General features: G+C 39.8%; 1 protein-coding gene across 8 annotated transcripts in view; it reads left to right on the forward strand.

The window, feature by feature from the left end:
* Positions 1 to 24,909, forward strand: part of LRRC4C (leucine rich repeat containing 4C) — a 1,257,118-nt gene that overhangs the window by 1,169,787 nt on the left and 62,422 nt on the right. For 6 of the 8 annotated variants that reach the window (XM_073604174.1, XM_073604175.1, XM_073604172.1 and 3 more), the window contains one exon: positions 12,824 to 15,437. The exons of 1 other annotated variant lie outside the window; for it this stretch is intronic. In XM_073604174.1, coding sequence (XP_073460275.1) covers positions 12,866 to 14,785 — 1,920 coding nt within the window. In that variant the 5' untranslated portion in view covers positions 12,824 to 12,865 and the 3' untranslated portion in view covers positions 14,786 to 15,437. Of the gene's footprint in view, positions 1 to 12,823; positions 15,438 to 24,909 lie in introns of those variants that run through there. One more of the 8 variants, XM_073604178.1, reaches the window with a different exon arrangement.

Below are 24,909 nucleotides of genomic sequence, written 5' to 3' on the forward strand. Positions count from 1 at the left end.
GAGATGAGTTTTCAGGGACTTTATAAAGGTGAACAGAGTAAGAGATAGCCAGACAGATTGGGGTTAAGGGAGAGGCTCTGGAGAATTCCCAGAGGCAAGAATGGAAGGAGGAGACAAAGTTGCTGGAGGTCCTGGGAGGAAAGGACGGTTTGAGTGATATTTTGAGATGAAGCGTTGTACCACACCAAATCCTAATCCAGTGCTAGTGTAATGTGACCTGACCTGATGCACTGATGCACCGTTGCATCTGAAAGCCCCCCCTTCCTCAGAAGGGCACTTCTGAGGCATTTGCACCCTCCTGTGTTCTTCTTACTACAGTTATCTTTAAGATTCTAGGAGGGCTGCACTGGCAGAGCATTCTAGTTGAAGATCCATAATTGACTGTTATTGTCCGCACATTGAGACTTTGTAGAAGTCCTTTGAGTGCTGGAGCTGTCTGTTTGTTCTTGTGTCAGGTTTGTGAAGGTTGGATATTTGGACCATTTTGTTATAGTGTATCACTTTGGGAGTTAAATGGTAATTTCTCCCATGTAAAAAGATTAATTTCTTCCCCGTTTCATCTGCTCCATGATAAAGCCTCAGTAGGGGGTGAAATGCATCAACAGGAGAAGGTAGGTGCAGCATCTCTTTCACTGCCAGGGTAAAAAAGTTTTTAAGCCTGAAGGCAAAATTTGTGTGAAACTATAAATGAATTATTCAGAAGTTACAAGAAGTAGTAACAGAGTCTGGAGGTTTCCAACCACCCATGAATGTGAAGAAAGGCTTGATACCTAGGAGCGGTACAATAGATATGGATGTTTTAATGCCTTAAAATGTTTTTTGGTTTTTTTATCTCTTAGTGAAAACGTTTCTTCCTGCCCTCACAAAGCAGTGGTTTAGCTGTTATAATTACAATCCAAAAGGACCTTTTGCACCAGATAAAATATGGATCCATTTGGTTATGGGTTCCTTTGAGTCCATTTAAGTCCTTATAGGCCCTGACTATTGTACTGCACAGCCATATTAATACAAATGTAATACAAAGTTTATCTGAGTGCATATCTATTTTTGTGACTTCAGTGGAGCTTGAAGGGTTGCCCCATTTGCTTTATTGATTTTCTATTTGACATTGCTGTGTCTGTTACATGGACAAATTAAAAAGTGTTAATTGAATATTTTGAAATCTACATGTTTAAATGGCCTGTATGTATAGAAAATGAACAGAATCAGTACACTGATAAAGTCATCACTCTGCTTCCCCTTCCTGAAAACAAGCTCCTAGTTGGTGGCAGCACCAAGCAATAGGGTAGAAATCTTACTGACTACTGAGCCTCCCTTAGCCAGTCAGTCCCGGTGTTCATAGTATTTACAATGCTACTATAAATACGGCTTCAGGTCCTTATACTTGCTGTTACGCTGAAACCTATGGTGATATGTTTTGGTCCTATAGGCTGCTCACCAGCAACTGTGGTGTCCTGCTGGACAATGTTGAAAAGATGAGAGTACCACACTAGCTTGTACAATCATTTTGAATGATTTTTGTGGGCTCAACATTCCCCCTATTAGGGTTCAAAAACAGATTTCCCCAAAAAATCTTTCAAAGGACTGTACAAGCTAGTGTGGCACTTCCATCCTTTTAACACTTTTATAACATGTCTCTGAGACAAAAAGGAGCATTCAATCCTTACTATTTGAGGCAGTGGCGAGTTACCAAAAAATGGATTTTTATCACCTGACTGGAGTCCAACCCAACCCACAAAGGCTATTTTTTGGGGGGTAATTTTGTTGTGCTACCAAAAAAGGGGCTTTTATCAGCTGACTGGAGTCCACCCCAACATACAAAGGCAACATACAAATTCTGCTGGTGAAATTTTTTTATGCTACCAAAAAAAGGAATTTTTATTGGCTGACTGGAGTCCAACTGAAGTCCAACTCAACATACAAAGGCAATTTTTAGGGCGTCATTTTGCTGAGCTACCAAAATAAAGGGATTTTTATCAGCTGACTGGAGTCCAACTGGAGTCCAACCCAACCTACAAAGGCATTTTTTTGGCAAAGGCTACCAAAAAAAGGGATTTTTATCTGAGATACCAAAAAAAGGGATTTTTATCAGTTGACTGGAGTCTGTCCAACCCAACATACAAAGGCAATTTTGCTGGTGAATGTTTGTTGATCTACCCAAAAATATTTTTTATCAGCTGACTGGAGTCCAACTGGAGTCCAACCAGACCTACAAAGACCCTTTTTTTGGGGCACTTGGAAATTAATCATCAAAGTAACACAGTAAAAGAACTAAATATCCAGCAAATTGTTTTTCGTTGTTGGAATCTGTTACGGATTGTATCATTACCTGCAAGATTATAAGGACCCTGTTTGGATTGAAATACAGAAAATGCTATCACTGAAAATGTTCTGAAACCATCCATACAATTTACAAAAATGTTTCCTTCAACTTAAATAAAGCATTCATTATTAGGAGCAAAGCCTTGGCACTTTTCAAACTGAATGTTCAATGATCAAAAAATGTAAAAACATTTCTAAACATTTCAATCCTTTTCCTATTCAACAATAAACTATCAACTGGAAGCCTTTCCCAGTCCAGCCAAAAATGCTCTTTCGACACCAGTCAAAATATAGAATTTGATAAAAATTGAATAATAAAATTGAAAGTGTGTGTCTTTACAATAAAAAAAGAATTAGGACGAGAAGTTCAACCCAACCTACAAAGGCAATTTTTAGGGGGTAATTTTCCTGAGTTACCAAAAAAAGGGGATTTTTATCAGCTGACTGGAGTCCAACTAGAGTCCAGCCCAACCTACAAAGGCAATTTTTAGGGGGTCATTTTCCTGAGTTACCAAAAAAAAGGGGATTTTTATCAGCTGACTGGAGTCCAACTGGAGTCCAGCCCAACCTACAAAGGCAATTTTGCTGGTGAATGTTTTTGAGCTACCAAAAATGATTTTTATCAGTTGACTGTAGTCCAACTGGAGTCCAACCTAACCTACAAAGGCAATTTTTAGGAGGTAATTTTCCTGAGCTACCAAAAAAATTGATTTTTATCAGCTGACTGGAGTCCAACCCAACCTTCAAAGGCAATTTTTCGACACCAATCAAAATATAGAATTTTATAAAAATTGAATAATAAAATTGAAAGTGTGTGTCTTTACAATAAAGAAAGAATTAGGACGAGAGCATTTCCGGATAGGCAAGTTATATAAATGTATTGGAGATTTTTATCCTGGATATGTTTTTTCTTTAATAGCTCCTTTTCAGTTGTGGCAGATAATCCATAGGATTGATTCCACTGCTACTAATAAATTCAAATTCACAAATACAATTGATTACCTGCAAACAGTAATATATGTCTGAGCAGATATAAATAATTTGGAAACTGTCAATATCGCCAAATAGACTGCTTATTCCTTTAAGAGTCACCTGCTATCTAAATAGATCCCTCGTGCCAGCTGAGGGAATTTTTAAGGGAATTACTCTTTAATCAATAATTTATGCAAAGTGTGGCTTTAATTTTAATTAGAAAGCCTTAATGATCACCCTGAGCTTGCACTCCAGGGAGCAATTTCCTAGGAGGAGAACCGTTTGAACGCAAGGATAAAGGGGAACATGATTTATTTTTTTTATTTGAAAGAGAGCTTTGCATGTTTTTGTTTTTTTTTGTTTTAAGTTCATTTTTTGGAAAAGGTGCAAATTTGCCTTTTATTTATAAAAAAATACATAAAAGAAAGACACCCTTTTCTTTTTTTCTTTTTCTTCAAAGAAACATATTTTTCTTTGTACAAAACTCCAGTCACTCTTGCACAATCACTTTTGCATTCATTGTAAGGATTTGAACAAACTTTGATGCTAGTTTTTTTTTTCTGCTCTGATGTTTGCTTTATATAATAGAAGGGTTTTCCTTCATTGTTACCACCTAAGTAGTCTAATGCCGCGTACACACGACCGGACTTTACGGCATACTTGGTTCGGCGGACCGGAGTCCGTCGTACGATTCGATCGTGTGTGGGCTCCAGCGGACTTCTTTTCCCCAAAAGTTCGACGGACCTAGAAATGAAACATGTTTCAAATCTTTTCGACGGACTCGAGTCCGGTCGAAAAGTCCGCTCGTCTGTATGCTAGTCCGACGGACAAAAACCGACGCTAGTGCAGCTATTGGCTACTGGCTCTGAACTTCCTTGTTTTAGTCCGGTCGTATATCATCACGTACAAATCCGTCGGACTTTGGTTGATTGTGTTTAGGCAAGTCCATTCATTCGGAAAGTCCGTCGTAAAGTGAACACCCATGCCATGCAATTCGGGTGTGTGGAAAAAAGGGTCCTGCACCATTTTGGTGTATGGCTGAATGGCCTGCAATCGTTCTGCACAGACATTGTATGTGATGTGCACAGGAATGCGGTGCGAATCACATGCAATGTCTGCGATTGCACCAGTGTGTACCTAGACTTAAGCCCCATACACACTGTTAGATTTTCTGCATATTTTTGTCTTCAGATTTACCAAAAACATGTAGTGCAAGGGCCTGCCTGATTCCATACAAATTGAAACCCTTAAGCCTCTTATACACGATCGGATTGTTGGCCAACAAAACCGTGGACTTTTATCCGAAGGGCGTTGACCCAAACTTGTCTTGCATACAAACAGCAAGGAATTGTCAGCCAACAAATACAAACATAGTGACGTACTACGTTGTTTTTCAGCTCTTTAGCGCCACCCTTCGTGCTCCTTCTGCTAACTTCATGTTAGTAGAAGTTTGGTGAGTGTTGATTCACACTAATTCATTTCGCACTTTTCATTTCATACTTTTTAGTTCATGTCTGAACAGCCGTTCGTCAACCAGCCATGTTGCAGAATCGGAGGAGATAACGTGTTATTTATTATTGGCCTTGTAGTTATTGTTTTGACATGATTTTTTTTTGGTTGAATAATGATTTGATTTGGTATATTTTCTATATTTTTGGATGCATAGAATGCACTTTTTGGTTAAGTTCTATTGGCAGATAGCATGTCTAATTTTATTTGTTTTCTTTTTTTAATGCACAATAAGAAAAACTGTGTAGAATAATACTTGGCTTTGTGTTTTACTTCAAATGACAGTTTGGGAGTAGGCAGTTACATTTAAAAAAATACAATGTAAAATTAACAAGGGACACCAACATAGTTGTATCTTTGATCTTATAAACTACGGGATAATGGTGTTGTGGTAACTTGGCCAAAAAAATAAAAATAAAAAAATAATAATATTATTCTTGATATCACCAGAAAAAAAAAAGCCTTTGAAAATTCGTTTGCAATAACTCCATCAGTATCACCAGCAAAGCAGCTTCATTATTATCCCATTAAAGAAGAAGAGAATTGTGCGCTGCATTTCGAGATTTCATAATTTGCTGCGTCACGAATGTTAATTCTCCATACGAACGCTAGTTTACAAGACCGACCGCTTCTGGCTCGTCCTTGCTTCCGAGCATGTGTGTTTGTACTTTGGACTTTTGTCCGACGGACTTGTGTACACACGATCGGAAAATCTGATAACACACATTTGTTCGTGGAAAATTTGAAAACCTGCCATCCAACATTTGTCCGATGGAAAATCCGACAACAATTGTCCGATGGAGCGTACAAACGGTCGGATTTTCCGCCAACAGCCTGTCATCGAACATTTCCCGTCGGAAAATCCGATCGCGTGTACGAGGCTTTAAGGTTTGACCTCATATTATTATATGGTTTTGGTAAATCTGAAGAGAAAAATCTGCACAAAATCTAAAAAGTGTGTATGGGGTCCTAGAGTGAAGGAGTTAAAGTTTTTCAAATTTTGCTACTTATATCTGGTAAAATATAGGGCTTATGCAAATATATGGAAGTAGCCGAGATGGAATTTTACATTTTACTGACATGTGATCACTGTTGGCAACTTGCAGTATTTTTACTGGCAGCCAGTAAAAAATGGGCACTTTTCTCCTACCAGTAAATGCCAATGACAGGAAAGGGTTGCCAGTAAACAGTATGGCTGTGACGCTCTGCTCGGAACTGCACAGACGGAGTTCTGGAGCTGGCCGAGACCATCCGAGTGCCTGCTACAGTATGTCCAAACCGCACCAGCAGGGGGGGAGGGCGGGTCTGGCAGAGGCGGTGCCTGAGAGTGTCGTGTGATGTCATAGTGCAACGTAGCCAAGCGGAGCAGGCGGAGCCTCGTGGAACAAGGCAAGCCGGGCGTGGGACTGTCAGTGCTGTTTGGACTGGAGTGGACTGAAGGGACCACCTGGTGTGGAGAGAGACTTTCACTGTGACTCAGGAGGGGACGTGTCGTGTCGGTGATCTGTGCTGCTCCACACTGCTATCAGTGTCACTGTGAGATTCAACGTCATTTGCGTCTGGCTGCCCTTTTTAATGTCTTGCCCTCCTGAGTCCTGTCCCTGAGCTATATACTTACTATATCAAAATAAAATAAGAAATATGTTTTTTGCCTTAATATCTACCTTAAATCACATTGCTAATTGTGTATTTTACCTGTTTGTAGTCTAAATACTGAAATTTGCAGTTAAAACTGTAATTTAGTAACTTTTGGAAATGCGCTTGGCAGTAAATTTCATGTGTCATATCAGTAAATTTCAATCTGATAGGTTGGCAACATGCGATTGCTGTGACCAGCTAAATACCATGGACAGTCTACTTACCAAAAAAGGGGTGGGTTGGCGGGTTATTTGTGCTGTCCTGGCCTTTTAGGGCCTAAAGAAATGAAATAGGCCGTCATCATCGGGATTGATAGTTTGTAGACTATAACGTTCACACAGACTAAATAATATACACTTATTTGGGGTTATTTTTTACCAAAGAAATGTAGCAGAATACATTTTGGCCTAAATTTATGAAGAAAGATTATTTATTTGCAAAATTTGCAAAACTGAAACTAAGAAAAATTTTATTTTCCCCCCAAATTTTTGTTTTTGTTTATATAGCAGAAAAAATAAAAATCCCAGTGGTGATTAATCACCACCAGATGAAAAGCTCTATCTTGAAAATAAAAATGATAAAAAAAATCATTTGGGTACAGAGTTGCATGACTGGGTAATTGTCATTCAAAGTGTGAGAGCGTTGAAAGTTCAAAATTAGCCTGGGCAGGAAGGGGTTGAAAGTGTTCGGTATTGAAGTGGTTAAAAGAGAAGCATGGGAATGTTTTTTTTTTTTAATTATACTTACCTAGGTGGATGCAGCATTGGTCCCCCACCAGTTCTAAGACCAAGAAACGAGCAATAAAACACCACTGATCTCTCGGTTCTTAGAGCTCCATGAGCAGAGAGCTCTCTGCTCTGCCCCCCCCCGGCATTCACTGGAGCGCTGGGCTTGTGAGGGTTGGGAGCGGCCATCTCAGGCGCTAATCGGCCCACTGAGAGGCTGAGACAGGTGCCGGTTCAGGCATGTGGGTGGATCCTGACCATATGGTCCTGATCTTTTCTGAGCCTGAACTGGCTTCAGCCCGCTGTCTGCTGAAAATGGGTCACAGGAGTGCAGAACGAAATTCACTCCTGTGATCCATTAGAGCAGTGGTCATCAACCCTGTCCTCAGGGCCCACTAACAGGCCAGATTTTATGTATTACCTTGGGGAGATGCAGACTAGAATACTGCAATCACTGAGCAGCAAATGATATCACCTGTGATGTATTTAAATGAACAAACGAATGAATGAATGAATGACTGACTTGTATAGCTCTGCAAATGTGAACTGAATTGCCTCAAGGAGCTTGGTCCATCCTGTGGGTCCAGCTTGTTAGAAGAGGTAGGTCTTGAGTTTCTTCCTGAAGGCCTGATGGTTTTCTTCCATACGGATGTTTTAGTCGGTAGAGTGTTCCATAGCCGTGGTCCTTGGACTGCGAATCTTCCGATTTGTAGCGGGATTTGGGAACGTAGAAGAGGTTTTGGTAGGTTGATCGAAGACTGCGATTAGGTACTTAGCGTTTTAGTTATCTTGCAAACCTGGCCTGTTAGTGGGCCCTGAGGACAGGGTTGATGACCACTGCATTAGAGAAGCCCAGCCAAACAAGCTTTAGCTGTACTTCTCCTTTAAGGACACATTGATGGTGACAAATAAAGAATTATAACTAGACTGATATTTTTGGCACTCTACACAAGTTGGCTATCCCCGGGGGCCCCAACAAGGCTCTCCTAGGAAATCAAAGCATTCATAATACCTTAATCATCTCCTCTGATCGGAACCCCCGGCGAGCTTGGAATCCAACACTCCACCACCCTAATCTCAGCCTAATCTGCAACGACAGCTCTCATAAATGTGGTTCTAAGTTAAAATATATCACCTGTCTATGTACACACATAGACACAATGTATAATATAGAGAATATCACATCTTCCATCAGATCATTTTTATCTCAAGCGATTCATTTTGCGGCGCAAATGTACCACGCAGCTTTGATGCTGCACTTAAGAACACAAGCTCTGATCTGAATAATAGATTTTTTTGGTAACAAGGCTTTTTTTACGGTAAAAATGAAACTACATATTGCTTAACATTGCGCAGTCTTTGCTGATACACATTTTTTTTTGTTATAGCACAAATCTATGCATTATGCATTCCCGTGCTCTGGGTTATGAGTGTGCTACAAGCCGGCATTGGACTTCACTGATGCCTGATTCATAGAAAATTTCATTAATCTCTGCAGCACAGGGAGTTTGCAGAGAGCTTGAGATTGGAAATGAACCCAGGGCTGTGGGTTATAGGGAAGCACAGATGAATCAGCAGTAAAGGATTCTAGAACATCATTTGAAAAAAAAAAAAAAGAAGAAAGGGAGCACTTAGCATAACAACAATATTGTGCGGGGTGATATGTTACCAACAGACAATTATACTGAATTAAACAAAAGCCACTGACAAATATAGAGTATAAAAAAGTAAAACAAATTAAAATATTACAGATATTTTCCTTTAGAAGTGATATATGCCTCTAAATATCTTTTCTTCAATTGCTTCTGGCCAGTCATGTGACCTCCGGCCGCTCTATTCCTCCGATATACGGGCTACAGTGGGAGGGGCCGAGATCTCCCTCTGACGTCAGCCGGGGAGGTCACGTGACCGCTGTGCTGGCCCCTCAGCCCCTCCCGCTGTAGCCCTTAGATGGGGGAGGAGAGCACCTGGAGGTCATGTGACCGGCCAGAAGCGATCGAAGATAAGGTATTTACAGGCATTGTTTAAAAAAATAATTACACAGTGTAGGAGAGATTACCATAACAGAGGAGCTGGCCATAATTGTTCTTTACTTTTACTGCCAGCTACTAATAGTAGAGGGGGGGGGGTGGAGAGGGGGACAGACACACACAGGACCTGACAGGCAGGGAAGGAGGGGGTGAGAGGAGAAAATCGGGATAACGGAGGCATGTAAACTGACCACGGTAATCGGGGATCAGCAGCCATGATTACCGTGGTCAGCACACAGAGGGGGACACAGGAACAGGCAGGATCAGCCAGGTTTTTTACAGCTTAGAAAGGGACAGATTAGACAAGCACCTTGCTGTTTAATCTGCTATACGGGAACAGAAGCTTTTTTTTGGGGGGGGGGCTTACAACCACATTAAAAACTTCCTATTCACTTGCAATTTGTAGGTAGAAGGTGGTATTACAGGAGGGATGTTTACTAGTGTAGATGTTTAGCGGTAGTCCCGAATGGTCCCGAACTGCCAGTGGAGGAGCAGTGGCACAAGTCTGTAAAATTGCATATTGGAACAAAAAAAGTTATGCAGCGTTAAGTTCATTTTCTTTTAAATGTAGACAGAAAACCCTGCTAGTTGTTGCAAATATGATCCATCTATGATACTATTAAAGAAAAGTACTCAGTACGTACTGTACTTATGACTGAGTAAAGCTGGCCATAGACTGACTGGCCAAATTTTGATCTATGTATGGCTCTTGATTCATTTGATGATTGCTGCAGCAAATAAACACTCATCAGTGTATTCTGACAGCATAGGCGTCCCTACTGTCAGAATTAAATAACACTTCACTTGGCTGGATTGGGGAATCCATTTAGTTTTTGGGGTTTTTTTGATCAGCCCCCTGGCTGATCAAAAAAAAAAGGAAATGACCATTGTATGACCAGCTTTTAGTCGTTCGCAAAGATGTGTTTTCAACAAGCTCACCTTGTAGACATCATGTTGAGATGCATCTCCGCGCCTCCTTACATTTGGCCTCATATATGTTTAATGCAGTGGGTCAGGTCTTTTTGGTAGCCCCATTGTGTTGTGCCAAGTTTAGCTTAACGGCAACCATTTTATGAATCTTTAGCAGGTTAGAGACTTTTCTTAAAATTCCAGGAACCTATGTTATAATTATTTTTGAGAAATATACTCCTGCCCACCCCTGTAGATTGTATCTCTGCTTTTTGGAGTTAAAATTGGGAGTATGTATCTGTTATCTGTTTTATTTGGGGCACATTATTGCGTCTGTCCATACCATGCTATACCACAGTGTTCCTCAACCTTTTTTCAGTCAGGGCACCCTTTAAAATGATGGACAATCTCGCGGCACCCTCCAAAATTATGGACAATCTTGAGGCGCCCCGTTCTAAAATGTAAAAACTATTCTGATAGTTTAACATAATGGGTAACATCAATACACGGAGGACACCCAACAATAGAGGTGATTTATTCTTCCAAAGCAAATACGCTTTTGCAAACTGGTACTGACTAGTATTCCAATGTTTCTCTTCTCCCTCAGTTTTTCTCCATCACTTAGCTAATGAGACCCCAAAGCTGATGGAGAGAGGCAAAGGAGGAATCAAACAAGGATGATATGCAGGCAACTGACATCCTCCTTATTAACTGATGATGTCATTGGTCATTAGGAGTTTGGCAGCTAGAAGGTTCTAATGGTGTACAATGAAAACCTGTGGGTTTGTTTAACTAAAAGGCAGGTTTCATACACCCACCAGCTTATATACAATTTTGGGGAGATTTTTAGCATTTTGCCAAGGCACTCCTGAAGAAACCTCAAGGCACCTCTAACAAACAGTCAGTCTACACTGAACTTGGACTGATTCTCTAGGCGTACATATGCTGGCCTCTATGAATGACTTAGGTTCTGTCAAGTCAATAGCCAACTTGATTTAAATGTTTGATCTCCAATTATCATACTGTCTGGTGGCTATGGAGAAGCTTAGAAGATTTTGTACAAACCTGTTTTCAGATCGTGACCTAAGTCTGTGTATTCATTTATGTCTAAGCATGGTAGCTATCTATACATATTAGTAAATGCATTTTCTTAAGTTGAAAATGCAGCCATCACGGTTATATGGCCATAGCATTGAATTAATGTAGGGAATTGGCAAAAACTCCAGGCTTATTGGACATGTGTCTGTAGGCACCTTGGCTGTTCAAACGGGAAGCCCAACTCTTGGCTATCTCCTAAAGACATCACTTGCTTAATCCAGCTACAGGCAAATTTCAGCCTACCGACCACATTTTGAAAAGAAGAGTAGGTTTGTGCCTAGAACAAGAGCTATGTGTTTGCATTATTAGTTTACCCTACTTAGGCTCATGACAACTTCACTTTAAGACAAACAACGCAGTAGATTAGTCTGTCTGTTCCAATGCTTGTAGAGGTTTTCAGAGACAATTAAAATTCTCAATGTGCACAGATAAAATGTCTTAAGGCTCCCAATTGTCATGAATGATGATGTCTCTGTGTTCAGGGAACTACGCCAATAACAATGTTACTGCCATATCAGTACCTTTCCGAGCAAAAACATAATTCTGCTAATAGACATGGAAAGTGTGTTTGTCTCAGGGTGAACTAACCAAGGATGAATTGAAAGAATTCTTACAAAAATGTATATATTAAAGTATAACTAAAGGCAAAACTTTTTTTTTTTTTAGTTCTTGACAGAGTGAATATGGATTACAACACGTATTCGGTTTTTATTGCTGTCTGTGTCCCCGTTAGCGAGATTCACTCTCTCTATTTGTTCTGTTTACTGTTATCATCGAAAGTGAATATAAAGAAAACCCAACATTTTTGGCTGTCCACAGAAAAGCAATAGAGGGGAAATGTTCTAATAGGGACACTAGTCCTGGTGACCTGGGGGTCCCCCAAAAATTCCCTTAATTTGCCTGGATTATTTCTCACTTCCTGTATTAGCTATAAGATAGGAAGCAAAAGTAGATCACCCCCCCCCCATGGGAGACAGAAGGCAAAAAATAAACTGACGGGTTATAACCTCTCCTTACACTATCCAAAATAAAAAAAAAAAGTTTTGCCTAAAGTTTACTTACTTTAAGGCTTACCATCAATAATAATGGCTGAATAAGTTTTCTTTTTTTTTTTCAGAATTTTTTTATCTTGTGCTCACATAAGTAGACCTGCCAGTAGATCACTTAGGTCCTAGGTTGACATTGATCACTTACTGTACTCTATCTATGGGGGAGCAGCATTGTCACCCTAGGTTGCTGTCCTGATTTGGCCTATCTATATCTCACTCTTTATCTCCATTACATATAAGGGTGTTGTTTCGTAGTTCACAGAAGGCAGATAACCCTGTGTGTGATTTTAGATCAGTGCATAAAAAGTTACAGGGACAAAATACTTCAGGGATAAGGATCAACGTGATTTTTTTTGTACTTGAAGTAAAAAATACTTAGCCTGATAATGAAAATGAAAGCAGCCACCACATTTAACACATTTAAGAACTGATAAGCTGCAATATATTACATTTCTGTTCTAGGGTTTAGATATACTTATATACTCAAAATCATTTGGTTGCTGAGCTAATTGTGAGCCATACATTTTTTATTAATTAACTAACAGTGTTTCTTTTATTTAATGTTTTGCAGAATACTGGAACTGCTGAAGGACCAAACACAAACAAAGTATGAATGTTGAACAAGATGACATTACATCCACAGCAGATGATGATAGGTCCTAGGTTCAACAGGGCCTTATTTGACCCCCTTTTTATTGTGCTGTTGGCTCTTCAACTTCTCGTGGTGGCCGGGTTGGTTAGGGCTCAGACCTGCCCTTCTGTATGTTCCTGCAGTAACCAGTTTAGCAAAGTCATTTGCACCAGACGGAACCTGCGAGAAGTCCCGGATGGTATCTCCACCAACACGAGGCAACTTAACCTCCACGAAAACCAGATCCAAATAATCAAAGTGGACAGTTTTAAGCATTTGCGACACTTAGAAGTTTTACAGTTGAGTAGGAATCACATTAGGACGATTGAAATCGGGGCCTTCAACGGCTTGGCGAACCTGAACACTTTGGAGCTATTTGACAATCGTCTGACTACCATTCCAAATGGAGCTTTTGAATATTTGTCAAAACTAAAGGAGCTTTGGCTGAGGAACAACCCCATTGAAAGCATTCCTTCCTATGCTTTTAATCGCATCCCTTCTCTGCGCAGACTGGATTTGGGGGAGATGAAAAGATTGTCCTATATTTCGGAAGGAGCTTTTGAAGGGCTTTCAAACCTTAGATATCTGAACCTTGGGATGTGCAACCTAAGAGAAATCCCCAATCTTACTCCTCTTGTAAAGCTAGATGAACTAGACCTTTCTGGGAACCATCTTTCGGTTCTGAGGCCAGGGTCATTTCAAGGATTAACCAATTTACAAAAACTGTGGATCATGCATTCCCAAATTCAGGTGATTGAGAGGAATGCCTTTGATGACCTTCAGTCACTTGTGGAGCTTAATTTGGCACATAATAATCTAACTACGCTGCCTCATGACCTTTTTACACCTCTACATAATTTGCAAAGGATTCAGTTGCACCACAACCCTTGGAACTGTAATTGCGACATTCTTTGGCTTAGTTGGTGGTTAAAGGAAATAGTCACTACAGGCAGCACATGCTGTGCTCGTTGTAGCACGCCTCCCAGTTTAAAAGGTACTCATATTGCTGAGTTGGACCAGAACTATTTTACATGCTATGCCCCAGTGATTTTGGAGCCACCCACTGATCTGAATGTTACAGAAGGGATGGCTGCTGAACTCAAATGTCGGGCCTCTACATCATTGACTTATGTTAGCTGGATTACACCAAATGGATCCATAATGACTCACGGGGCTTACAAAGTGCGAATTTCTGTGCTCAATGATGGCACACTAAACTTTACATCTGTAACGATGCGAGATACAGGATTGTACACATGTATCGTCAGTAACTCCGCAGGGAACACCACTGCCTCGGCGACACTGAATGTGACTGCGATTGATAATGGCTATACCTACTTTTCCACTGTCACTGTAGAGACTATGGAACCATCTCAGGACGAGGCCAGAACCACAGAACATCATGTGGGTCCTACACCAGTCATTGACTGGGAAACCACAAATGCAACCACCTCTCTAATGTCGCAGAGCACAAGGTCCACTGAGAAACCCTTCACCATCCCGGTTACGGATGCAAATGGTGGAATGCCAGGGATAGATGAAGTTATGAAGACCACCAAAATTATCATTGGTTGTTTTGTGGCCATCACCCTTATGGCAGCTGTTATGTTGGTAATTTTCTATAAGATGAGGAAACAGCACCATCGGAAGAACCATCATGCTCCTACGCGGACTGTTGAGATTATTAACGTGGATGATGAACTCACAGCTGACACGCCCATTGAGAGCCACTTACCCATGCCCGCAATAGAACATGAGCATTTAAACCATTATAACTCTTATAAGTCCCCTTTTAATCACACGACAACCGTGAACACAATAAATTCAATACACAGCTCAGTGCATGAACCTTTATTGATTCGCGCAAACTCTAAGGACAATGTACAGGAGACGCAGATCTAAAATTCTGCAACATGGGAGAATAAAAGCAAAAACAGACCATTTATATTAAAAAAAAAGGAACGTAAAATGACTGGGCTAAATCTACTGTTTCCAATAAAAGTGTCTTTACAAAAAAGAAAAAAAAAATAATAAAAAAACAAAGAAATTTATTTATTAAAAATTCTATTGTGATCTAAAATATTGAAATCCTGTGTATTCCTCAAGATGAGTTGGTTACACTTGGTTTTACCCAAGTTATATTTTTCATGTATTGAAACTTCCCAGGAATGAAAAGAAAATCTATATTGGCTTTTTATTGGGTAATTGAAGCCTTGAATTGGGTCTACCGTTTTATTATTCCTAATTCATCTAGAGTTGAAACTCTTTCAGAAAAAGCTCGGCATGAAATGCCATGGTATTGATAGATTAAAAAGAGAAAATTTTATTTTTTATTTTACTTAATGACCTATTCTGTATTTCGCAGAATTTATATTCTTTGAGAAAATATAAATATACACAGAATTCAATTAAAGAATGGTCGATCATTTACATGGTCAGAAGATGAGATAAATTTGTATCTCTGAACACAAAGTTATGAATAAAACAAATTTTTTGTTTTTTGTACTTGGGCAAGCTTTATTTAAAGGTCACCAACCAATGATCCACATGGGTAATTTTGATGAGAAGTGTCAAAGCTATACACTACGGGTCAAACATTTTATATTATTAAAAATAATAATTACAAATGATAATGTTGGTTAGACATGTTATTCCATTTGTATTAAAAACCTTATTTGGAAAAATACCTATTTTAGAACAAATCACCATTATACCTGTTCATTTTTCTTTTTTTTTTGCCTAAAAAACTTGATACTATTGGATTGGCCACCATAAAAATTAGGCTGAAGTATACTAAGTTTCTAAGACACCAGGTATAGGTTCTCGTGAAATTTACACACGTTTAGAAACTGCAAAACTGTAATAAAGATCAGCTCAAGGATCACTAAATCTAAACCTCCACTTCTTTCAACAACCCAAAAAACAAAAAATATTGTTACATTGGTAGGTCAACAGTCAAACCAAAATTACACCAATTATGAACCAATATATACATCGTAATATACCAATACATTTTTGTTAGTATATATTTTTTTACATAATATGAATTGTTCACAGTGCAGTGCAATTCTGTTCAAAATAACTGTGAAATATATTTTAAAGCCCATTTAAAGTTACTGAATTAGTTATTGGGGTTGATTTACTAAAACTGGAGAGTGCAAAATCTGGTGCAGCTGTACATGGTAGCCAATCAGCTTCTAACCTCAGCTTGTTCAGTTAAGCTTTAACAAAAAATCTGGAAGCTGATTGGTTTCTATGCAGAGCTGCACCAGATTTTGCACTCTCCTATTCTATTCCCCTTAGTTTTCATAGTCCACTTTCCCTTTACAGCTGGTCGGCAATGTCTGAATACAATTACAGAACAAAAACAAAAAATACCAAGGAATGGAGCACCTTCAGAGTCCGTTTCTTGGTATTTTTGTTGACTGATTGGATGTGGTGCCCTCACCCTATGCCCTGAGCATCCCATACCTCTATGTTTTGATTCTGAATATAATTGCAGAGTGCAACTGCAATGGTCACTGGAGTTTGACCACTCTGCCCAGTATACTTCCTATTCTAACAGACACTTCCCTCTCTTCCTTAGTGCTGCAAATCTGTGTGAGGACACATGTGATGAGGATGTGGGCATTTTCTCAGCATTGCCAGCATTGAGCCCTGGAGTGGGAGTGCAGAAAGTGCATTTACATTAAGTAAAAAAAAGAGTATTTTAAAGCATATCTACACATAACATTGAACTATAAAGAGAGAAAAAAGTGAGGCTTGAATTGGACTTTCAAGTATATGTAAACCCTCACCTTGTAAAACAACCCATTCAGTTTAATATATATATATATATATATATATATATATATATATATATATATATATATATTTACACACACATTATAAATATATGTTTTCCCCCTTTTTTATAAGTGATATCATACCATCTGTTCTCAGCAGCACAAGGATCTCAGAGAGGCAGGGGGAGGAGAAACAGCAGGCACTGGTCTTCCCAGTAAATGGCTCTGCAGGGAGGGGGGGCGTGCCAGGCCCAGTCTGATTATTGGAGGAGAGCAGGCTGAGTTGCCAACACAGACAGGAAATTGACCACACTGTGCTCTCAGTGCCTAGTGTGGACAGTTTTTTGATAGGAAAGCAGAGGGATTGGCAGGAACACCAGGGATTTTTACACAAAGGAAACAATACAAAGAGAACAGAATACTTATTCATATAATACATGGCATAGCAGGCACATACCAGGAATATGAAATGTTGGGTTTACATATTCTTTTAACACTATAACTAACACAAACTGTACCAATGCAAACTCAAAAATATATTTAGCACTGTTCATAAATGATATGATTTCATGTGTATGATATATGAATTGCAGTTGCAAGTACATTTATTGGTATATTATATAGCTGATATATTTTTGGTATGGTTTTTGGTGTGGGAAACATCAGATGGAGGCTTCAAATTCAAAAGAAGTGCTCAAGTCCTACCCCAATCAAACAGACTGTAGAGCTCCAGAGCCCAACTCCAAGCTTCTGCCAGCTTGCTTCCAATAGGATATTAGCAATAGATAGGGTTGGGTTTTTGGCCTTATGTAATAATAAAATGTTTGACTTTTTTTTTTATATTGGAACCTTCTGTGATGTGGACTATCTATTACTAATATCAGATGAGGCTATTCTCTGACTCCTATGGCAGTTTTGACTCAGTGAAGTACCACCACCAAAGTGCTTGAACAATGTGAAGACCAGAATTTGCCTATTTCGCTTAAAGGAAAAATGTTGTTAGAGGAACAAGGAAGCTGCCATTGATTACATTTTTCGGAAACATTTTCAGGCTGTCACGCTGATACGGACCTCAGACTTCCCTGAACTGTATACTTGTTTTGGGTCAGTGATTCAAAGATCAGAATAACAGCCAAGCAACAAGTAATTTCAATAGGAGCTCAGCAATTCCAGCCCTGAGATTCCTGTTAGGACAGGTTTAACTGAGAAAAAAAAATGACCAGAGGCCAATGAAAAGGTAAATTGCGTAAAAAAGGTAACCTTTCCAACCCACCAATGCCACCAAGATAAATCTTTTAAAGCCATAGGTGGGGTCCTTCATTGTAAGAAAATTCAATATGAGATGCAATAGGAGACGTATGTTAGGGATTGATAAAGACCGTCAAATCTTAACGGTACATGCTGGCAGTTCATAGTGACTGCAAGATCTGACATCCTTTATCAACCCCTAACATATGTCTAATATTACATCTCATGGTGATTCTAATAACATCCCCTTCTCAAGACCTGAACAATGGGGAGGCCTTCCCCCGAAACACATTGGCTTAACTTAACCAATAAGCATTTCAAAAAGTCCTCTAAGTAAGCGGTCGCCAACCAGTGGTCCATTGACTACTAATGGTCCACGAGAAAATGTTGGTGGTCTCCATGGGTTCTTCCACTCATCAACATTGTAGCGGATGTATCCCACCCAATGGTCACTGGAGTTTGACCACTCTGCCCAGTATACTTCCTATTCTAACAGACACTTCCCTCTCTTCCTTAGTGCTGCAAATCTGTGTGAGGACACATGTGATGAGGATGTGGGCATTTTCTCAGCATTGCCAGCATTGAGCCCTGGAGTGGGAGTGCAGAAAGTGCATTTACATTAAGTAAAAAAAAGAGTATTTTAAAGCATATCTACACATAACATTGAACTATAAAGAGAGAAAAAAGTGAGGCTTGAATTGGACTTTCAAGTATATGTAAACCCTCACCTTGTAAAACAACCCATTCAGTTTAATATATATATATATATATATATATATATATATATATATATATATATATATATATATATATATATATATATATATATATATTTACACACACATTATAAATATATGTTTTCCCCCTTTTTTATAAGTGATATCATACCATCTGTTCTCAGCAGCACAAGGATCTCAGAGAGGCAGGGGGAGGAGAAACAGCAGGCACTGGTCTTCCCAGTAAATGGCTCTGCAGGGAGGGGGGGCGTGCCAGGCCCAGTCTGATTATTGGAGGAGAGCAGGCTGAGTTGCCAACACAGACAGGAAATTGACCACACTGTGCTCTCAGTGCCTAGTGTGGACAGTTTTTTGATAGGAAAGCAGAGGGATTGGCAGGAACACCAGGGATTTTTACACAAAGGAAACAATACAAAGAGAACAGAATACTTATTCATATAATACATGGCATAGCAGGCACATACCAGGAATATGAAATGTTGGGTTTACATATTCTTTTAACACTATAACTAACACAAACTGTACCAATGCAAACTCAAAAATATATTTAGCACTGTTCATAAATGATATGATTTCATGTGTATGATATATGAATTGCAGTTGCAAGTACATTTATTGGTATATTATATAGCTGATATATTTTTGGTATGGTTTTTGGTGTGGGAAACATCAGATGGAGGCTTCAAATTCAAAAGAAGTGCTCAAGTCCTACCCCAATCAAACAGACTGTAGAGCTCCAGAGCCCAACTCCAAGCTTCTGCCAGCTTGCTTCCAATAGGATATTAGCAATAGATAGGGTTGGGTTTTTGGCCTTATGTAATAATAAAATGTTTGACTTTTTTTTTTATATTGGAACCTTCTGTGATGTGGACTATCTATTACTAATATCAGATGAGGCTATTCTCTGACTCCTATGGCAGTTTTGACTCAGTGAAGTACCACCACCAAAGTGCTTGAACAATGTGAAGACCAGAATTTGCCTATTTCGCTTAAAGGAAAAATGTTGTTAGAGGAACAAGGAAGCTGCCATTGATTACATTTTTCGGAAACATTTTCAGGCTGTCACGCTGATACGGACCTCAGACTTCCCTGAACTGTATACTTGTTTTGGGTCAGTGATTCAAAGATCAGAATAACAGCCAAGCAACAAGTAATTTCAATAGGAGCTCAGCAATTCCAGCCCTGAGATTCCTGTTAGGACAGGTTTAACTGAGAAAAAAAAATGACCAGAGGCCAATGAAAAGGTAAATTGCGTAAAAAAGGTAACCTTTCCAACCCACCAATGCCACCAAGATAAATCTTTTAAAGCCATAGGTGGGGTCCTTCATTGTAAGAAAATTCAATATGAGATGCAATAGGAGACGTATGTTAGGGATTGATAAAGACCGTCAAATCTTAACGGTACATGCTGGCAGTTCATAGTGACTGCAAGATCTGACATCCTTTATCAACCCCTAACATATGTCTAATATTACATCTCATCGTGATTCTAATAACATCCCCTTCTCAAGACCTGAACAATGGGGAGGCCTTCCCCCGAAACACATTGGCTTAACTTAACCAATAAGCATTTCAAAAAGTCCTCTAAGTAAGCGGTCGCCAACCAGTGGTCCATGGACTACTAATGGTCCACGAGAAAATGTTGGTGGTCTCCATGGGTTCTTCCACTCATCAACATTGTAGCGGATGTATCCCACCCAATGTTGTTTCCATTGTTGTTCTCAATGCGTGCTGACATTCAGTACTGTCAGCGCGCATTGATACCCAATGCCTCCTCTGTAGTTCTGGCTCCTGGGAACTCAGAGGAAGATGGGATTAGTGCAGAGAGTGGGAGGTAAAAAAAGAGGGGACTGCCATTGGCACAGACTCTGGGAAGGAGCACAGAGCTCAAGCACATGGCTGGATAAGGAGGTGAGATCCAATGATGAGTCTGTGTAAGGCAGCAGTGGGATGCAAAGTGTGGGGAAGGGGGGCAGAGGTTGTCAGAAAGCCAGAGCATTGCGTGTATAAGGCATGTAAAATTAATGTTAGTGGTCTGCGGGATTCAAAATTGTGAGTTTAGTGGTCTGTGAAGTTCAAAAGATTGACGACCGCTGCTTTAAGTGATATTAATTTTTGTACTGGGTGCTCCTCAGCACCATTTCAGAGAGGTAGCAGCCTAGGACCAGAATAAGGTCCACCTACACTACACCTTTATTATGAATCAGCTCCTTTGAAGAAAGGATATCCATCAGAACATCCTTGCTTTTATGGGTCCAGCCCTATCAAACACACATCAGACAACTCCAAAAAATTGGATTCCCCATCACTTTTTTTTACTGGAGACGATGGTCACCAGTGGTAATTGAAAGAATTAATCTCCCCTGTCAGGACACAGACAACAACAAAAAAAATTAGAGGGGTCTAACCCTCCAAAAATCTATCCAAAAACCACAAACAAAATGTTGGCTTTAGATACAGTGCCTTGAAAAAGTATTCATACCCCTTGAAATTTTCCACATTTTGTCATGTTACAACCAAAAACGTAAATGTATTTTATTGGGATTTTATGTGATAGACCAACACAAAGTGGCACATAATTGTGAAGTGGAAGAAAAATTATGAATGGTTTTCAATTTTTTTTTTACAAATAAACGTGAAAAGTGGGGCGTACATTTGTATTCAGCCCCCATGAATCAATGCTTTGAAGAAACCACCTTTTCGCTGAAATTACAGCTGCAAGTCTTTTTCGGGATGTCTCTACCAGCTTTGCACATCTGGAAATTAAAATTTATGCTAATTTTTCTTTGCAAAATAGCTCAGGCTTTGTCAGATTGGATGGCAAACGTCTATGAACAGCAATTTTCAAGTCTTGCCACAGATTCTCAATTGGATTTAGGTTTGGACTTTGAAGAGGCCATTGTAACACATGAACATGCTTTGATCTAAACCATTTCATTGTAGCTCTGGTTGGATGTTTAGGTTTGTTGTCCTGCTGGAAGGTGAACCTCTGCCCCAGTCTCAAGTCTTTTGCAGACTCTAACAGGTTTTCTTCTAAGATTGCCCTGTATTTAGCGCCATCCATCTTCCCATCAACTCTGACCAGCTTCCATGTCCCTGCTGAAGAAAAGCATCCCCACAACATGATGCTACCGCCACCATGTTTCACGGTGGGGATGGTGTGTTCAGGTTGATTGTAGTGTTAATTTTCCGCCACACACAGCGTTTTGCTTTTAGGCCAAAAAGTTCCATTTTGGTCTCATCTGACCAGAGCACCTTCTTCCCCCACATAGCTTTTCGCAAACTGCAAACAGGACTTCTTATGGCTTTCTTTGAACAATGGCTTTCTTCTTGTCATTCTTCCAAAAAAGGCCAGATTTGTGGAGTGCACGACTAATAGTTGTCCTGTGGACAGATTCTCCTACCTGAGCTGTGGATCTCTGCAGCTCCTCCAGAGTTACCATGGGCCTCTTGGCTGCTTCTCTGATGAATACTCTCCTTGCCCGGCCTTTCAGTTTAGATGAACGGCCATGTCTTGGTAGGTTTGCAGTTGTGCCATACTCTTTCCATTTTCAGATGATGGATTGAACAGTGCTCCGTGAGATGTTCAAAGCTTGGGATATATTTTTTTTTAAAACCCTGCAATTAACTTCTCCATATTTTTTTCCCTGACCTGTCTGGTGTGTTTCTTGGCCTTCATGCTGATGCTGTTTGTTTGCTCACTAAGGTTCTCTAACAAACCTCTGAGGGCTTCACAGAACATCTGTATATATACTGAAATTAAATTACACACAGGTGGACTCTATTTACTAATTAGGTGACTTCTGAAAGCGATTGGTTCCACTAGATTTTAGTTAGGGTTATCAGAGTAAAGGGGGCTGAATACAAATGCACGCCACACTTTTCAGATATTTATTTGTAAAAAATTTTGAAAACCATTTATTATTTTCCTTGCACCTCAAAATTATTTGCCACTTTGCGTTGGTCTATCACATTTGATAAAATACATTTACATTTTTTGGTTGTAACGTGACAAAATGTGGAAAATTTCAAGGGGTGTGAATACTTTTTCAAGGCACTGTAAGCTTTAGCACCTTGTCCTGAGATTGTTCCATAGTCTCTATGGTGACAGAGTAAAGGTACTAATAACCATTGTCCTTGGCAGTCATTGTTGGCACATATGAATTAACTGTCACTAACAGCAAACAGATTTCTAAAACACAATAGCAAAAAATTACAGCTGGAAACACATCTTACTATTGTTTATATGTTGAATACAATGGTCTGCTTACTAAAGCATAATATATGAAGTATTTTCTTTATCCTTTTTGTCATTTTTTATGAATTCTTTTTTTTCAATTCATTGACAGGTTTATCACATAGATTACCTGAATGTATTATATTTATGGTCCAGATTTCTGCGGTATGTTGAATGTAAAAGTCATTTCACGGAGGTATGTCTTGCATCTCCATTCCTTGGAATACCACTGGCTCCTGGCTGGTTATAATTGAGAGGGTCTACCAAGACTTTAAAATCATGGAAGAAAAAAGGCTGAATTATTATAGTTTCTTTCAGACAGGCTGGTAAAAATACGTTATTTTATAGGGTGAAGGTCTGCTTTAAATATGCCTCCTAAGTAAAGATGAGATGGGTTCGGTCTGAGCTCAGTCCGAAACCAATATAACAGGAATTGGACCCCATTGCAGGACCCCATTTACATTCCCAGCTGCCCATAAACACATACGCAGGGATGCTTGTGACGTCATTGACCTAATATTTGTATATTTATTGGTAAACATCCTTAAAAGAGGGCAAAAGGTCTAAACATAATAAAAACCACGATACAATACAGATATGTTCAAAACCATCACATATAAAGTACAAAATATCTCAACACAAAACGTATATAGGAGACCCCAACGTGTTTAAATTAAAAACACCTTCTTCAGGGGTTTGGTACAGATCTCATCACTGTGTGCAGAAGATGTACAACTTTTTAAGTTGAAATGTGTTGAGGTCTCCTATATTGCACATGTTTTGTGTTGAGATATTTTGTACTTTATATGTGATGGTTTCGAACATTTCTGTATTGTGTTGTGGTTTTCATCATGTTTAGACCTTTTGGCCTTCTTTTAAGGATGTACAGTATCTCACAAAAGTGAGTACACCCCTCACATTTTTGTAAATATTTTCTTCTATCCTTTCATGTGACAACACTGAAGAAATGACACTTTGCTACAATGTAAAGTAGTGAGTGTACAGCTTGTATAACAGTGTAAATTTGCTGTCCCCTCAAAATAACTCAACACACAGCCATTAATGTCTAAACCACTGGCAACAAAAGTGAGTACACCCCTAAGTGAAAATGTCCAAATTGGGCCCAAAGTGTCAATATTTTGTGTGGCCATCATCAGCGGTGTACCTACGGGGGAGCGGGGGGGGGGGGGGGTCGGGGGGGGTCGGCCCCGGGTGCCACACATGTTGGAATACTGCCCTGCAGGGAGGGGTTCATGCTCTGATTTCAGTATGTCACAGTACATGTTGGTATTCATGGTTCCCTCAATGAACTGTAGCTCCCCAGTGCCGGCAGCACTCATGCAGCCCCAGACCATGACACTCCCACCACCATGCTTGACTGTAGACAGGACACAGTTACATAGTTACATAGTCGGTGAGGTAAAAAAAAGACACAAGTCCATCAAGTCCAACCTATGTATATGATTATATGTCAGTATTACATTGTATATCCCTGTATGTTGTGGTTGTTATGTGGTCGAGTGCTTATCTAATAGTTTCTTGAAACTATCGATGTCCCCCACTGAGACCACCGCCTGTGGAAGTAAATTCAACATGCTTGCCGCTATTACAGTAAAGAACCCTTTGTACTCCTCACCTGGTTGCTGCCACACACGCTTGACACCATCTGAACCAAATAAGTTTATCTTGGTCTCATCAGACCACAGGACATGGTTCCAGTAATCCCTGTCCTTAGTCTGCTTGTTTTCAGCAAACTGTTTGCGGGCTTTCTTGTGCATCATCTTTAGAAGAGGCTTCCTTCTGGGATGATAGCCATGCAGACCAATTTGATGCAGTGTGCAGCGTATGGTCTGAGCACTGGCAGGCTGACCCCCCACCCCTTCAACCTCTGCAGCAATGCTGGCAACACTCATACGTCTATTTTCCAAAGACAACCTCTGGATATGACGCTGAGCACGTGCACTCAACTTCTTTGGTCTACCATGGTGAGGCCTGTTCTGAATGGAACCTGTCCTATTA

This window comes from Aquarana catesbeiana, linkage group LG11, assembly GCF_042186555.1.
Source record: "Aquarana catesbeiana isolate 2022-GZ linkage group LG11, ASM4218655v1, whole genome shotgun sequence".
NCBI classification, from domain to species: Eukaryota; Metazoa; Chordata; class Amphibia; order Anura; family Ranidae; genus Aquarana; species Aquarana catesbeiana.